The sequence below is a fragment of the Prionailurus viverrinus genome, chromosome B3 (genome assembly GCF_022837055.1).
Source record: "Prionailurus viverrinus isolate Anna chromosome B3, UM_Priviv_1.0, whole genome shotgun sequence".
Classification (NCBI taxonomy): Eukaryota; Metazoa; Chordata; class Mammalia; order Carnivora; family Felidae; genus Prionailurus; species Prionailurus viverrinus.
Genome location: NC_062566.1, coordinates 48,966,432 through 48,983,770, shown reverse-complemented (window position 1 = coordinate 48,983,770; position 17,339 = coordinate 48,966,432). Strand labels below are relative to the sequence as shown.

General features: G+C 35.4%; 1 protein-coding gene across 2 annotated transcripts in view; it reads right to left on the bottom strand.

The window, feature by feature from the left end:
• Positions 1–17,339, bottom strand: part of TRPM7 (transient receptor potential cation channel subfamily M member 7) — a 123,084-nt gene that overhangs the window by 4,604 nt on the left and 101,141 nt on the right. For both annotated transcript variants that reach the window (XM_047862335.1, XM_047862336.1), the window contains 9 exons: positions 14,462–14,496; positions 13,339–13,364; positions 11,011–11,061; positions 10,863–10,928; positions 10,007–10,290; positions 9,780–9,862; positions 9,411–9,616; positions 5,866–5,917; positions 5,642–5,748 (listed from right to left, as the gene is read on the bottom strand). In XM_047862335.1, coding sequence (XP_047718291.1) covers positions 5,642–5,748; positions 5,866–5,917; positions 9,411–9,616; positions 9,780–9,862; positions 10,007–10,290; positions 10,863–10,928; positions 11,011–11,061; positions 13,339–13,364; positions 14,462–14,496 — 910 coding nt within the window. The remainder of the gene's footprint in view (positions 1–5,641; positions 5,749–5,865; positions 5,918–9,410; positions 9,617–9,779; positions 9,863–10,006; positions 10,291–10,862; positions 10,929–11,010; positions 11,062–13,338; positions 13,365–14,461; positions 14,497–17,339) is intronic.

Here is a 17,339-nt window from a genome sequence, read left to right as displayed (position 1 = left end):
CTACAAAAGGTAGACTAGGACTTGTAAATTGAGCTTAAATGAGCTGTCTACTAACACAAATAAACAAAAATCAACATTCTCTAGAGGATTTTTAGTAAGAATAAGAATCTCCTAGTCAAAATATCTAGGACACATTCTAAAATTACCAGATACAAAGAACTAGAAACATCTCAAAGAAAAAGACAAGTGATGCCAACCTTAAGGTTATTCTGATGGAATGATAAAAGACTTTAAACCAGCTATTACAACCATATTTCATGAAGTGGTGCAAACAAACTTGAGATGATTGAAAAAAACAAGTTTTCAGCAGAGAAATAATCAGTATAAAAGAACCAAAAGGAAGTTTATAGGACTGAAAAACATAACTGAAACAACAAATCCAGTGTGCGGGCTTAAAAGCAGAATGAAGAAATGAAGAGTAAGGGAAAAGTCTGTGAACTTGACAGAGCAATAGAAATTATTCAATCTAAACAACAGACAAAAAATAATTTTTAGGGGCGCCTGGGTGGCGCAGTCGGTTAAGCATCCGACTTCAGCCAGGTCACGATCTCGAGGTCCGTGAGTTCGAGCCCCGCGTCGGGCTCTGGGCTGATGGCTCAGAGCCTGGAGCCTGTTTCCGATTCTGTGTCTCTCTCTCTCCCTCTGCCCCTCCCCCGTTCATGCTCTGTCTCTCTCTGTCCCAAAAATAAATAAACGTTGAAAAAAAAAATTTAAAAAAAAAATAATAATTTTTAAGGAAATAACCAGAGACTCAAGTCCCTGAGAAACAATATAAACATGTCTAATATTTTTTTTTAATGTTTATTTATTTCTGAGACAGAGAGAGAGAGAGAGCATGAGTGGGGGAGGGGCAGAGAGAGAGGGAGACACAGAATCAGAAGAAGGCTCCAGGCTCTGAGCTGTCAGCACAGAGCCCGACGTGGGGCTCCAACTTACAAACCGTGAGATCATGACCTGAGCCAAAGTCAGTTGCTCAACCGACTGAGCCACCCAGGTGCCCAAAAATGTCTAATATTCTTATTATGTGAGTCTCAAAAAGAGATGAAAAGAGATTGATGCAGAACAAATATTTGAAGAACAGCTAAAAACTTCCTCAATTTGACAAAAATCATAAATTTACAAATAAGCAAACCTGAACCAAGATAAACTCAGAAAAACCTACAACTAGACATCTCATAATCAAACTGCTGAAAATCCAAATTTTGAAACAAGCTAGATTATAATGATACATCACATATAGGAGAAGAACAATTCAAATGACTGTGAAATTTTCATCAGAGATAACAGAGGCCAGAAAACAGCAAACATTTTCTATGCCCTGAAAGAAGTATCAACCTAAAATTCTAGATCCAGTAAAAAATAGCCTTCAAGAATGAAGGCAAAATATACACATTCTTGATAAGAAGAACTAAGAGCAACCGCTAAAAAAAATAAACATAAAGATAAAACAATACTAAAACAGAGTGGGGGGTGGAAAAAGAAGGCATTAATCAGAAAAGAGTACAACAGAAGATCTGTATCTAATCACATCAATAATTATGTAAAATGTAAAGGGTCTGAAACATTAGTTAAAAATGGAAATTAAGTAAAAAAAAAAAAACAACAACACAAAAAAACAAATTAAACCTATGACCCAACTATATGCTGTCTGCAAGCAGCCCACTTCAAATATAATTAACATATATATAAGGGGCTCCTGGGTGGCTCAGTCGGTTCAGCGTCTGACTTTGGCTCAGGTCATGATCTCATGGTTCACGGGTTAAGAGTTCCATGTTGGGCTGTGTGCTGACAAGTCAGTCTGGAGCCAGCTTTGGATTCTATATCTCCCTCTCTCTCTCTGCCCCTTCCCTGTTTGCATGGTCCTGCTAAAAAAGGAAGGAAGGAAGGAAGGAAGGAAGGAAGGAAGGAAGGGAGGGAGGAAAGAAGGAAGGAAGGAAGGAAGGAAGGAAAGAAAGAAAGAAAGAAAGAAAGAAAGAAAGAAAGAAAGAAAGAAAAAGAAAGAAAGAAAAAGAGAAAGAAAGAGAAAAGAAAGAAAGAAAGAAAGAAAGAAAGAAAGAAAAAGAAAGAAAGAAATTTATAGAAGTAAACTTCTTGTTAGAAAAGGCCTCAAATCAATAATCCAAGTATTTCCCCCCACCAGGTTCATTTCTTATTATTATTTCTTTTTATTTTATTTTTTGTTTTTTAAAATTTACATCCAAATTAGTTAGCATATAGTGCAACAATGATTTCAGGAGTAGATTCCTTAGTGCCTCTTACCCATTTAGCCCATCCCCCCCTCCTACGACCCCTCCAGTAACCCTCAGTTTGTTCTCCATATTTATGAGTCTCTTCTGTTTTGTCCCCCTCCCTGTTTTTATATTATTTTTGTTTCCCTGCCCTTATGTTGATCTGTTTTGTCTCTTAAAGTCCTCATATGAGTGACGTCATATGATTTTTGTCTTTCTCTGACTAATTTCACTTAGCATAATACCCTCCAGTTCCATCCACATAGTTACAAATGGCAAGATTTCATTCTTTTTGATTGCTGAGTAATACTCCATTTTATGTATATATATACACCACATTTTCTTTATCCATTCATCCATCGATGGACATTTGGGGTCTTTCCATACTTTGGCTATTGTGGAGAGTGCTGCTATAAACATGGGGGTGCATGTGTCCCTTCGAAACAGCACACCTGTATCCCTTGGATAAATGCCTAGTAGTGCAATTGCTGGGTCTTAGGGTAGTTCTATTTTTAGTTTTTTGAGGAACCTCCATACTGTTTTCCAGAGTGGCTGCACCAGCTTGCATTCCCAAATAATCCAAGTTTTTACTTTAACAAAGAACAAATGACCCAAAGCAAGCAGAAAGACAGAATAAAGAGAATAAATCAATGAAATTGAAAACAGAAAGTAGAGTAAAACAATGCAAAGAAAAGCTGGTTCTCTCAAAGTATCAAAAGAACTAATAAACCTTAGCCAGAATGGCGAAGAAACAAAAAACAAATTATCATAAGAAAGGACTCACAAGATCCCAGACATTGAACAAATTAGTATATAAATAACCCTATGCCCATAAATTTGACAACTTAAGTAAAACAAACCAATTCCTTGAAAGACACAAACTACTAAAACTCAATTTAAAAAATGGATGACCCCTCTGGGGCGCATGGGTGGCTCACTCAGTTGAGGGTCCGACTTCAGCTCGGGTCACGATCTCGCAATTCGTGAGTTTGAGCCCCACATCGGGCTCTGTGCTGACAGCTCAGAGCCTGGAGCCTGTTTCAAATTCTCTGTCTCCCTCTCTCTCTGCCCCTCCCGTGGTCTCTGTCTCTCAAAAATGAATAAACATTAAATAAATAAATAATAAAAAAATGGATGACCCCAACAATCCTACATCAATTAACATATTAAACTGTTCCTTAAAAACCATCTGACAAAGAACTTCAGACTGAGAGAGTTTTACTTGACAATTCTATCAAACATTTAAAATGAGAAAAGTATCGATTCTATATAATTTGTTCCTCGAAAAAGAAAAGGTGTGAACATTTCTAACTTATTTTTAAGGTCAATATTACGGTGATACCAAAAGAAGAGAAAGATAGTACAAGGAAAAAAACCACAAACATAGACCAATATTCTTCATGAACACAGATGCAAAAAGCCTCAACAACATATGAATAAAGTGAGTCCAACAATACATAAAAAAGGGTAATATATCATGACAAAGTAGTCTGTCCTGAATGCATGACTGGTTCAACATTTCAAAAATCGAGGCAATACAATGTACTATTAACCTATTAAAGAAGAAAACACAAATGACCATATAAACACATGCAGACAAAATATCTGACAAAATTTAATACCCATTCAGGATAAACATTTTCAAGAAACAAGAAGTGAAGAAAATTTTCTCAACCTAATAAAGTATATCTAAAAAACTCTTACAAGCTAGCATCATGTTAATGGTGGAAGACCGAAGGCTTTCCCTTTAAGATCAGGAACAAAGCAGATTCTACTTTCACTATTCCTTTCACTATTCAACACTGTATGAGAATTCCTTGCCAGTGCAAAAAGTCAAGAAAAAAGGAAATAAAAGGCATATAGGTTGAAAAGGAATATAACTGTCTCTACTATCTATACAGAAAATTCCAGTAAGTTTACAAAACAAAACAAAAAACAATTCCTAGAATTATGTTACCTTAGTTGTAGGATACAAGGTCAACAAAAAACAAAAACAAAACAAAAACCTCCAAACAATAACAACAAAACTCAAACCAAACAAAAAAATAAACAAAAATAAAAAAAAACCCAAACCAAAGAAAAAACCCAAGGTTAATAAAGAAAGAAAAAAAACAAACACAAGAATTAATGGTCTTTCTGTACATTAACAATCAACAATTAAAAACTGTGGCATTGGGGCATGTGGGTGGCTCAGTCCATTGGCTGTCCGACTTCGGCTCAGGTCTTGCTGTTTGTGAGTTCGAGCTCTGCATCAGGCTCTGTGCTGACAGCTCAGAGCCTGGAGCCTGCTTCTGATCTGTGTCTTCCTCATAAATAAACATTAAAAAAAAAAAAAAAGTAGCATTTACATGCTTACTATGTGCCTGGCACTGTTCTAGGTACTTCACAAATACTAATTCATTTAATTCTAAAAAACAAAACAAAAAACCTATCTCTATAATGTAGGTATTTTCTGGACCCATGCAACCTGGCTCCTAACTCCAACCTCTTAACTACTGAGTTATCTATCAGTCATAATGACAGGGACATTAAAAAACACAGCTCAAGGGTTAAGTCTCAGGCAGAGATTTTTTAAAAAAATTTTTAATGTTTATTTTTCAGAGAGAGAGAGAGAGAGAGAGAGAGAGAGAGAGACAGAGCATGAGCAGTGGAAGGGCAGAGAAAGAGAGGGAGACACAGAATCAGAAGCAGGCTCTAGGCTCCAAGCTGTCAGCACAGAGCCCAACGCAGGGCTCGAACTCACAAACTGCGAGATCGTGACCTGAGCCGAAGTTGGACGCTTAACCGCTCAACCGACTGAGCCACCCCTCAGGAAGCTGTAATTTTTAAAAAGTTTCACAGGGAGGCTGATACACACCAAAGAATGAGAACCACTGGTTTGTGCTATAGCTTAGATTCAATAGTAACTGGTAATTTTTCAAATGTATAAATGAAATTACAATCCTGAGAGAATATATCTGAAGTTCTTGTTCCTGCTTCATGGGAATACTCCTCCAACTCTTTGCCAGGCTAACTTTAAAGTCTATTTAACCTTCAGTTTTAGGCAATCTGTCAGTTCCTCAGGTAGCACTCCCTGACCTCTTACCTGCTTACCTGTTCTATTTCTTCTGTTTGGCATTAACGACAGTCCTACCTGTTAATCCTGTCAGTATCTAAGATTTGACTAAATTCCATTGAGGTCAGGGATCATGTTTGTCTGGTTCACAATTGTACTGTTAACATCTAGCACAATTCTTGGCAGCGAGCAGACACATAATAAATGTATTAAATTAACAAACTTTGTATTTTTAAAAGCAATTAAAGAAAACATAGATCCATTTATTAAATAATGTGTATTTATGCCCTCAGCTTTATGAAGAATTGTAGTAACCAAATGTGCTAACAATTTATACGTTATACTAAGAAAATGTTACCTGGAAGTTTAAGCTTTCTACAACAAGAATTACAGTGATGTTTTGCTCTAAAGTTTTTTATTGCATCTTCACCTAGATTTGCTGGGCCAAAAACCATATCACAGGATCTGTGGAATTGGTAGTTAAAAAAAGAAAAAAGAAAAAAAAAAAGACAGTTTATGCAAATAGAAATGTAGAATTTGAAATTATAAACATATCTTCATGAAATTATTAAAACTTATTACCTCTTTTCTTCTGCTTTTATCACAGACGGATCAGTCAAATTTTCACCCACACCTTTATATGTATATATAAAAAAAGATAATTTATATTGTATAATTGATACAAACATTGACATTTGCATAATAAAATTAGTTATGAGAGATTTTATAGCATCAATTATTACACAATGTTAAATTTTTCAAGAGTATAGGTTTTCTCTCTTAGTATTTCATAACTTGTGACCTTAACACTGCACCTAGGACACACACAGCTCCTGCACCAGGAATAAAAGTTAATTGTCAGAGTTGGGAGATAGGCAGGTGGACTCCTGATGGCACTTCCTTTTGATGCAACAGGGACAAAGCTGGAAAACAAACAGTTTATGTAAACAGTTTACATGATCTCCCCCTTTTTCACCTTATTAGCAAAGAACATTTTGGAACACGAAGGCATAATTTATAGGCCATTTTTAAAGTGTTTCCCATTTTTAAAAATCATATACTACCACATTTATCTTCTTCAAAAATATTCAGGTTACATAAAGAATAAGATTGTGAACATCTTCCTTTACTTCCATTCCTCCCCAGAGGTACTAAAAGTGTAATTAAATATTTTCAGTCTTTCTTATCTATTTATTCACATAAAAGAATACCTATTGACCTACTACTCATCAGACTGGCAAAGATTAAGAATATTTAGTACTGGAGAGTCCGCAGAGAAATGGGAACTCATATACAGTGCTAAGTATGTGTTCCCATAACTTTTTGGAAAAATAACCCAGTGGCTGTTAAAATTGCACTCATCTCTTCTTACTAAGCCAATTCAGAAATCTACTTAATGGAAATGAAAGTAGCAATACATGAGTATATTTGTTGCAGCACTGTTTACAGTAGCAAAAAAAAAAAGAAAAAAAGGGGGGGTAAATCATGCCACCCCTCCATACTATAGGTTATCATGCATGCATCTATTAAAAGCAGTAACTCAGATTTATCAGTAATGACCCAAAAGATGTCCATGATATATTGTTAGGTAGACAAAAACAAATCTCACACACTCACACACACACACACACACACACGAGGCATCATCCCAGTTGGAGGAAAATCACAACACAAAATATTAAAAATAAGGAAAAAAAACCCTTCTATTTGTGTACAGTATTTGTCTTCACCAAAGTTAGAGAAATAATGAAATGGGAAAACTTTTTAATATATTTCCATATTGTTTATTTGTGGTAATCGTGTAAAATATTTTTTTAATGTTTGTTTTTGAAAGAGAGAATGCGAGTGAGCAGAGGAGGGGAAAGAGAGAAGGAGAAAGAATCCCAAGCAGGCTCTATACTACCCATGCAGAGCCCGTGGGGTTCAAACTCATGAACCATGAAATCATGACTTGAGCCAAAATCAAGAATCAGATGCTCAACCAACTGAGCCACCCAGGCGCCCCTTGTGTAAAACAGCTCTATGAAAAATGGCTCCAGGAACACATTAATGTAATAATGTAATGTAAAGAACATTAAAACTACTTTGTTTACTGAAAATAAGTCCCATCTTTTATTTTCATTTATTTAAAGTTTATTTTTGAGAAAGACAGAGGGAGAGAGAGAGAGAGAGAGAGAGAGAGAGTCAGGTGCTAGCAGAGGAGGGACAGAGAGAGGGGGAGACTGAATCAGAAGCAGGCTCCAGGCTCTGAGCTGTCAGCACAGAGCCCGACGCGGGGCTCAAACTCAAAGACTGCGAGATCATGACCTGAGCCCAAGTTGGAGGCTTAACCAAATAAGCTACCTAGGCGCCCTTATTTTCATTTATTTATTTTTTTAAAATAAGCTCTATGTTCAACATGGGGCTTGAACTCACGGCCGTGAGATCAAGAGTTGCATGCCCTACTGACTGAGCCAGCCAGGCACCCTAACTCCCATCTTTTAAATTAGGAATTCAGATAAAATCTGTTTGGCTTTACCTCCTATGCATGTTTGAAGATAATTAAATGTCACTATTTAAGAATATACTTAAAGATCTTTTTTACTTAATTGGATTGACCTAATAATACATATCAGTTTTCACTTTATATACTATTAAATCATTTATGTAAACTGATGAACTACTGAAAAAAGGGTAGTTATTTTTACAGATTTTCTTTCTTCAGCTTGATTCCATGCCATTTGCTTTTCAGCAAAATCCTTTATATCTGTGACTATATGTAACAAAAAAAGTCATCAAGTGATAAACATTCTAAATAACTGTTCTTATGTATAGATTTTGAAATCTGGTCTATGGTGACATTTGAAATTAAGGCTGCTCTTTCAGGAAAAAAATCATGGAAGTTATAATAAGAAAGTACAACTCAGGTAGAGCAGGCAACCTGCTCAGTTTTATTTTCCTCTGACCCTGCAGACAGACAATACTCTAAGCAAATGTGCCCTCTCCAAGCCACAATTTCCATTTTTTTCTTTTCCACATATGACAGATTCTGTCTACAAAAATGGTTATGATCAGTTTTTCCTTCCTTGTATAGATGCTACTCCACCCACCAAGTGCTGGAATCCATTCCCCACTTCTTGAACTGGGCTATCTTTATTATCTGCCTTGATCAGTAAAATGTGGAGGAGGAGATCTGGGCCAGTTCTGGAACTAATGTTAAGAGTTTCTGCTTTTTCTCTGGAGGAAGCTAGCTGCTATGTAAAAATCTAACTACCTGAAACTACCATGTTATGACCAAGGTCACAGATAACTAGCCACATGGAGAGATCACTTGGTGGAGAACTGAGGGATTCAGATGTCAGTGAACAGAAACCTCAGACATTTGACTCTAGTCATGTTGTTCATGCTTATTCTCCAGTCATTTGAACCTTCTGAGAAGACAGCAGAGATAAGCCATCCCCACCATGTCCCATCCAAATTCCTGAACCAAAGAACTGGAAACAAATAAAATGGTAGTTTTAATCCCTAAATATTTAGGTAGTTTAGTTCACAATAATAGATAACATAAACACCAAGAACAGGAACACATGCTACTGTTTTAAATAAACAGTATAGTTTTAAAAGACTAAAACTACATACACATCTAAGAATAGAATAGTGGATTGCATGTGTTTCTGCTCATCAAAAAAATATATATATTATGTAAGTAATAATCAAGGAAGCAAGATCCCACTATTCAGGGCCCTGATGGCTATATGCTATGGCTGTTATTGACTTGCTTTTTTATTTTTTTCAACGTTTATTTATTTTTTTTGGGGGGGGACAGAGAGAGACAGAGCATGAACGGGGGAGGGGCAGAGAGAGAGGGAGACACAGAATCAGAAACAGGCTCCAGGCTCTGAGCCATCAGCCCAGAGCCCGATGCGGGGCTCGAACTCACGGACCGCGAGATCGTGACCTGGCTGAAGTCGGACGCTTAACCGACTGCGCCACCCAGGAGCCCCTTGACTTGCTTTTTTAATAGCTTTTACTAACCTGAGGTTTTTACCGATCTATAAGTTAGAAGATGACCGTATATCATTCAAAACACATGAACAGGTGAGAACCTACTGTACAATTTTACTTTAGCAATACTTTAATAAATTTACCTTGTAAATCAAGTACCAATAGCTCCCCTCTTGTATATTCATATGTCCAGTGGCTAAAGGCCAGCATGATTTCTTCCAGTGTATTAGTTGGTATAATCTCATCACCATTATTATTGTTGTATTTTCTAAATTCTCCAGTCATACATTCTTCCACAGCAAACCACTGTCCTGCTGAATGGCAATACAGCAGGAAAACTTCAAGGAACCTTATGAAAAACAGTTATAGATATTACTAGTAGTTTTGTTAATAAAATTCTAATTGAGCTTTTAAATGGGTAAATAATTAAATATTCAGCATTAATAACGAAGGTCAAAAGACAATGGTATCCAGATAAAACTGCAAGATCTCAGAAAAATTTCAAGATTTACCTTGGAGAATATGGTATGGATTTGGGTTTCATTTGGTTGAAGGCAAACGTGAGCTTTTGTGCTGCTCTCTGTTGCTGTATTTCCTACAGAACAACAACAAAAAAATACACCTAAAAAATCTCCTTGCTGAACACTGAAACTAAGAGGTTTTTTGGTTTAACATACATTAGAAGACAAAACATGAACTCCAAATAATGTTCTACTGTTATGCATTCACTAGCACTTACTCTGAGACAGAGATGCAGAACTGTATCTTCCTTATAAATACTTGACCATGTGTTGACCACCTCAGGAAGAAAAGATTTGATAATATAAAGATGACCTGATTTGAGGATATCATGTTCTGACCAGGTACACTGTACTTTGACAGCTCTCCGTAAACCTCCTCCCATCTCCTCTTTACTTAAAAACTCTATTTTGGCACAAAGGCCAAGCTGTGACCAAGAAGACATGCTGTTATTCAGTATACTGGGTGAACTCTCTTCCAAGCGATACACTGTGACAGGCTCACCTGCAAGATGAATGGACACAATTTGAGGTCAAATTATGACCCTTTAAAATGACAAAGTAGAATAAAAATTGGCAGGTATCTTGTTAAGATTAAGTAAGAAACAGAAAATTAACTGGACAAAGTTGTAATTTTATAAAGGAAGTTTAAGGGCAACAAATGCTCAGAAATCAAGAATCTACTAATATTTCTAAATTTATGTATATTAGTAGTAATAAACATTTTTGAAATTATGATCATTTTCAAGAAAAACTTTAAGAAAGCAACTGTTCCACAAAATTTGTGGTGTCAATTTATCTATGCTTTCTATACTAAACAATGGGTTAAGATCCTTTCTTAATTAGAATACACTATTACTTCTGGATATGATGGAAATACAGAAATCTAATATTTCTGATCACTCCTTCTTCTATTTAAACTATACCTGACTCTTGCTAATTAAAATTTATATGAAATTGACACTTCTCAACGTGACCACTCCTTCTATTACCACCCATGTTCTACATCACAGCTAAAAATCACACTATTAATAAAAGGTTTATTTTCTCCTTCATTTCTTTACTATTTGGATTTACCTCTTGGAGGCACAGGTGTAAATGGAATGCTCTGGGATAATCTCATCAAATTATTTCTTTCCACAGCTGCACAAAAATGAGAGAAAAATAATGAAATCCTTTCTAAAAGCTCAAAATATTGTTAGATTTTGTTTTTAATAGTACTGACCTGAGTAATAGTAATTTGTATCCATAACTGGTTTAAATGGAGAAGCGAGACCTAAAATGGCAAATAAACAAATGAAAGCCTTTTAAAAGTACTAATGTGGTATAAAAATTTTTGCTCATTCTCATACAATCATCCTAAGTTCCCCTCATATAAGCTCTCTTCACTGAACAGAAAAAATAAATAGTAAAATACACTCATCATGTGCTTGCTCTATTATCCTTTTTCATTGTGCCAGATTATCCTAACTGTGCACTCAGATACCTGGAAGGGAAAAAGCACGTGACATTTCACACTCTCCTGTCATAAGCTGCGCTTTTCCCACACCCTCCACCCCCACTCAAAAAGGAAAAGATCTTTTAGTTTAGGAGCTGGAGCTTGTAACCAAGTAGCCATTTTAGTGGGCTGACCATAAGAAGATGAACTTCTGGAATGTGAAACATACCCAAAAGCCCTTCCTCCATATTTAAATGTATTTGAGAATTTGACTTTTTAACTGTAATGAGAAGACTGGAGAATCAATTGAATTTTCCATGTGTTAAGTTTAATGAATATTAATGAAAAAGACCTTACTGTCTTGAGAAGAAGAAAATCAGTCAATAGTTTTAATACTATGTAGGAAATATAAAATATACATATTATATATATATTATAGGACTATATATACACATGTATATATGATGTATATATGTATGTATATATGTATATATGATGTATATATACATCATAGGACTATAGAGGAGGGGTACTAAATGTCTTCTGCTTGCAGAAAGGTTGAAGGATGTCTCAGAGAAAGAGAAGGGGAAAAAGAATAGTCTGGAAGACAGTGGTGTGGTCAGGGCAACATTTTCAGACACGGAACTGTTAAAGCACATGCTACACTTGAGAAACTGCAAGTTGTTTAGTATGAACAGAAACAGCAGTTTTCAAAACTAATTTTATACACATAAATATATATCACGTATAATAGATATAAATAAATTTATAATAAACATATATCAGAATCACCTGTGGGGCTTTTTCACTGTGCACCTACCCAGATCTCACTTCAAAAAATTCTGTAGGTGTGTGTCAGCGTAAAGTGATTCTCCGTAAGTACTTGGACATGTAACCAGGACTGCAAACTAACGAGCAAGAGTACAGGCACGCCTGTAGGAGGTAAAGCTACAGAATCAGGGAATACCAAATAGTTAGGAGCCAAATATGCCATGCTAAGAAAGGACACGATTTTACCCAATGACAGTGAGGAAAATGTAAAGCAGAGGAGGATCAGTTTGGTGGAAGAATAGAAGACAGACTAGAAGGGAGATTAAGTGGCACAACTCTAAAAACCTACGGGACAGTAACAACTAAATGTGAACACATACATACCCTACCACCTACAAATTCCAGTCCTAAGTACATGCCCAATAAAAAACAAATACATATGTTTACCAAACAACATGAATAAGACTACTCATAATGGCACTCATGGTTCATAATAATCATACAATGGAAGCTACTGAAATGCCTATCAAATAACAGAATGCATACATTCAATAGATTCATATAAGGAAATACTATATAGTAATGAGAATGTGCAAACTACCACTATACACAAAAATATTGATGAATCTTATAAACATATGTTAGGAGGAAAAAGCCAGACACAAAGTACATACTTTATGATTCCATTTATATATTCCATAAACAAACAGAGACAAAAATATACATGTGTTATTCAGGGGCAGAGGTTAAAACACAAGGACACGAGGAGCTGAGATACTGGCAATATTCTGTTTTGTGACCTGGGTGCTGATTACAGGGGCATAGTTGCTTAGAGAGAATTCACTGAGAGGCTTATCTCTACCTTTTTTGTATGCATGTTATATATACTTCAATAAAAGGTTTAAAAAATGATGAAGTGTGAACTGAAAGCAGCAGAATAATGTATAGTGGAAGATGGAGTCTTAATATTTAAGAAGTAAATACAACAGGACTTTGTGAGTGCAAGGTCAAGGGGGTCAAGAATAACTCCTTCTCAGATTTTACCTAGTAGACTGAAAGAGTATCACTCACTAAAACAGGGTATACAAGGGAAAGAGCATACTAGGTCACAGGGACGAAGGGGGGTAGGGTGACAGTAAAGATATATCATTCACATGGTGAGTTCATGTATATGTGAAACTACTATATCGAAGAGAAACTAGCTGAACAAAGAACTTTTTACCACCTTGGCTCTTTCAAACACGAAGTCTGAAGTTTCTTAGCTAGAATAATGTGGTATTTGCTATAACATAACATCATATATAATCCTCATTTTTTTGCATTAAATCTACCATATGGACTCACCATTTAACGTTCCTTCTTCAGATGGCCTAAAGAAAACACCAAAAAATACAAGTTGTGACACAATCTTTGTTTTGGCTACCATACACTTTGTAAAATTATGATTATTTAATATAATGTGATTAAAGTAATTCTGAGATCCAGATTCACTTTTGTTTGAATATATGCCATTTCCCTTAAAGCCAATGCCAAATTCATATATGGATATAAATATATGTTTAATCTGTACTAAAAATCTCTTTCCAGCTCTTACCTTCTACCTAATATAAATATTTTATTATAGGAAGTATTTTGACCCTAGCATCATCCCTTTGCTGTTGATAAACTACTCTTTTTTCAGCACCCAAAAAGTGCTGACCAACTCCACCTTTCTGGGTACTTCTTTGGCTCAACATTCTGTAAGACAAGGTTCTCTTGTTAGCTGAGTTAACATCAAGTACCTATTCTGTATTTACATCCTATGGTTTTGGTTATAAAACACAGTATACTCTGAAGAGATCTGATTACAGTTTGATCTTCCAAGTGCCATACAAGGCCCAGAGCACCCAAAGAACTTGAACACTGCATACCCATGTGGTACCTGGTTTATTTTCTTCTCTATATATTCACATATATTTCTGATGCACAGAAAGCACTAGGGGAAACACTGTGGTTCCTTCTCAAATAGTCCATATCAGAAAGTAACTCTCCCATGCTGTGCTGACTGCTCAGAGCTCAGAGCCTGGAGCCTGTTTCCGATTCTCTTCCTGTGTCTCCCTCTCTTCTGCAACACCCACCCCCGGCCCCCCCCCACTCACTTTCTGTCTTTCTTTCCTTCAAAAATAAACAAACATAAAAAAAAAAGATGACTTTTTCTTTTGTAAACGTCCTCTGGAATCCTAAAATATAGTAATCATAGCATCGCCATAATGATAGTATAACTATATAAAATTGTAATTTTAAATGTATATATTAACTCATAATAAATGAGTTCCCTCAGTCTCTTCTATGTAAAGACAAGAGATGTTAAAATAAATAATCATCACTCACAGATAAAAGAGTGTTTTAAAAGATGGTACAAAGAACAGAAAAAACCCCCAATAACTATGATACTTTTCAGGTTAACGATGAGAAAAGGCTTACTTACATTTCTCTGTTTGATGGTCTATCTTGTAACCAATCCTTTAGTCAAAAACAAACACAAACAAAAATTAAAGAAAAAAATCTCTCTAGAAGAAGCATAACTGTTTAACCCTGTTTTGTTTCCCTATAGTCTGAAAAATTAATGTGAAGTCCTTATTTTATACAACTGAACTAAAAAAATAATAAATGGATATAATTACCATAAGACCATTCCACAAGGTAGAATAAAGAATTTCATGAGTGCTATTTCCTACAACATAATTACACTCTGGCTAGTTTCTTTACTTCTGATGACAACTTTATATTCTTATACATTTGTTTCTATGATTCTAAATAGTATGTGCTCATTGAAAAAGAAAAACACAACGAAGTAGAAAGAGTAAAATTAAAATCATGCATACTGTAAACAAATCACTAAAAACATATAAGCATATCTCACTGAAGTCTTTTTCTGTATACGTGCATATTGTTTTTATTCTGTATTTTTTCCATTTAATTATAACTCTATAATTATATTCTCATCCAGTTTAGTAATTCTCTGTTTGGCTGTGCCTAATCTATGTTATTATAACCCCCACTGAGTTATTTTTTATCCTAGATTTTTATCTAATTTTTCAGGACTTTCTGAGTAGTATCTTATCTTTTTTTCATATTTTTAATACCGTCTCTTTTATGGTTTTAGTCACCTTAATCATATTATTTTATAACTTGTAACCAGTAATTCTACTATCTCAAGTTGGTAGAGGTTTATTAATACTGTTTGTGTAACTTGAATCCCAGAAGTTCTGTAATTTCGCATTGTCAGGTCATCTTCAATGGAACTTACTTTGTGGCAAAATTGTGCAGGGTGTGTCCTTCCAAAAAGGAGGAATTGTTACTGTGAAACTGTGTTCACTAACCCCCTTTCCTCACTGAAATAATTTTTTTAATAATATGACTTTCCATAATATAATCTATCTCCTTATAGCAGAATGTAAATAAAATGTTCTTGATGATCCAGGATAATTATGAATACTGATTTCTATACTTGACTATAAAGGACCAATTTTTCTACTTTCTCCCAAGTTATTTATCTTGATGCCAGAGTATGCTTTTAAAGAGTATTTGTGGGGAACCTGGGTGGCTCAGTTGGTTAAGTGTCCGACTTCGACTCAGGTCATGATCTCACAGTTTGTGAGTTTGAGCCTTACATCAGGCTCTGTGCTGACAGCTCGGAGCCTGAAGCCTTCTTCAGATTCTGTATCTTCCTCTCTCTCTGCCCCTCCCCAACTCATGTTCTATCTCTCTCTCAATAATAAATAAACTTTAAAAAAAAATTTAAAGAGTATTTGTAAAATCAAATACTACCCCAGTTGGCTGGGAATGACTACATACAACCAGTTTCAATACAAACAGAGATTCCTAACTTTCTTTTGAATAAATTTTTCTGTAAAATTTCCTAACTATTATGCAGATAGTAATCTCTCTGACATTGGCCACAGCAACACTTTTTTTAGATGCATCTTCTGAGACAAGGGAAATAAAAGCAAAAATAAACTACTGGGACTACATCAGAAAGTTTCTGCACAGTGAAGGAAACAATCAACAAAACTAAAAGGCAACCTATAGAATAGAAGAATATGTTTGCAAAAAACATATCTGATAAAGGGTTAGCATCCAAAATATATAAAGAACTTATACAACTCAATACCCAAACAACAAATAATCCAATTAAAAGATGGGCAAAAGACATAAACAGATTTCTCCAAAGAAGACATCCAGATGGCAAACAGACACATGAAAAGAGGCTCAACATCACTCATCAGGGAAATACAAATCAAACCTACAATGACATAGCACCTCACATCTATAAGAATGGTCAAAATCAAAAACCGAAGAAACAACCAGTGCTGGTGAAGATGTAGAGAAAAAAGAACACTCTTCCACCACTGGTGGGAATGCAAACTGGTATAGCCACTGTGGAAAACAGTTTGGAGGTTCCTCAAAAAGTTAAAAACAGAACTACCCTATGATGCAGTAATTGCACTACTGGGTATCTACCCAAAAATACAAAAACACTAACTCAAAGGAATACATGCACTCCTGTGTTTATTGCAGCATTATTTATAACAGCCAAACAATGGAAGGAGCTCAAGTGTCTAGTGATCGATGAATGCATGAAGAAGATGAGGTATAAATATAAATATAAATATACCACGGAATATTATTTAGCAATAAAAAAGAACAAAACTGCCACTCTGGAAAACAGTATGGAGGTTCCTCAAAAAATTAAAAATAGAACTACCCTACAACCCAGCAATTGCACTATTAGGTATTTATCCAAGGGATACAGGTGTGCTGTTTCAAAGGGGCACGCGCATCCCAATGTTTATGGCAGCACTATCAACAATAGCCAAAGTATGGAAAGAGCCCAAATGTCCATCAATGGAGGAATGGATAAAGAAGATGTTATATATATATATACACACACATACATACACACACACAATGGAGTACTCAGCAATCAAAAAGAATGAAATCTTGCTATTTGCAACTACGTGGATGGAACTGGAGGGTATTATGCTAAGTGAAATTAGTCAGAGAAAGACACATATCTTATGACTTCATGCATATGAGGAATTTAAGACACAGAACAGATGAACACAAGGAAAGGGAAGCAAAAATAATATAAAAACAAGGAGGGGAAGAAAACATAAGAGACTCTTAAATATGGAGAACAGAGGGTTACTGGTGGGGTTGTGGGGGGGGGGGGTGATGGGCTAAATGGGTAAGGGGCATTAAAGAATCCACTCCTGAAATCATTGTTGCACTATATGCTAACTTGGATGTAAAAAAATAAATAAATAAATAAAATAAAATAAAATAAAATAAAATAAAATAAA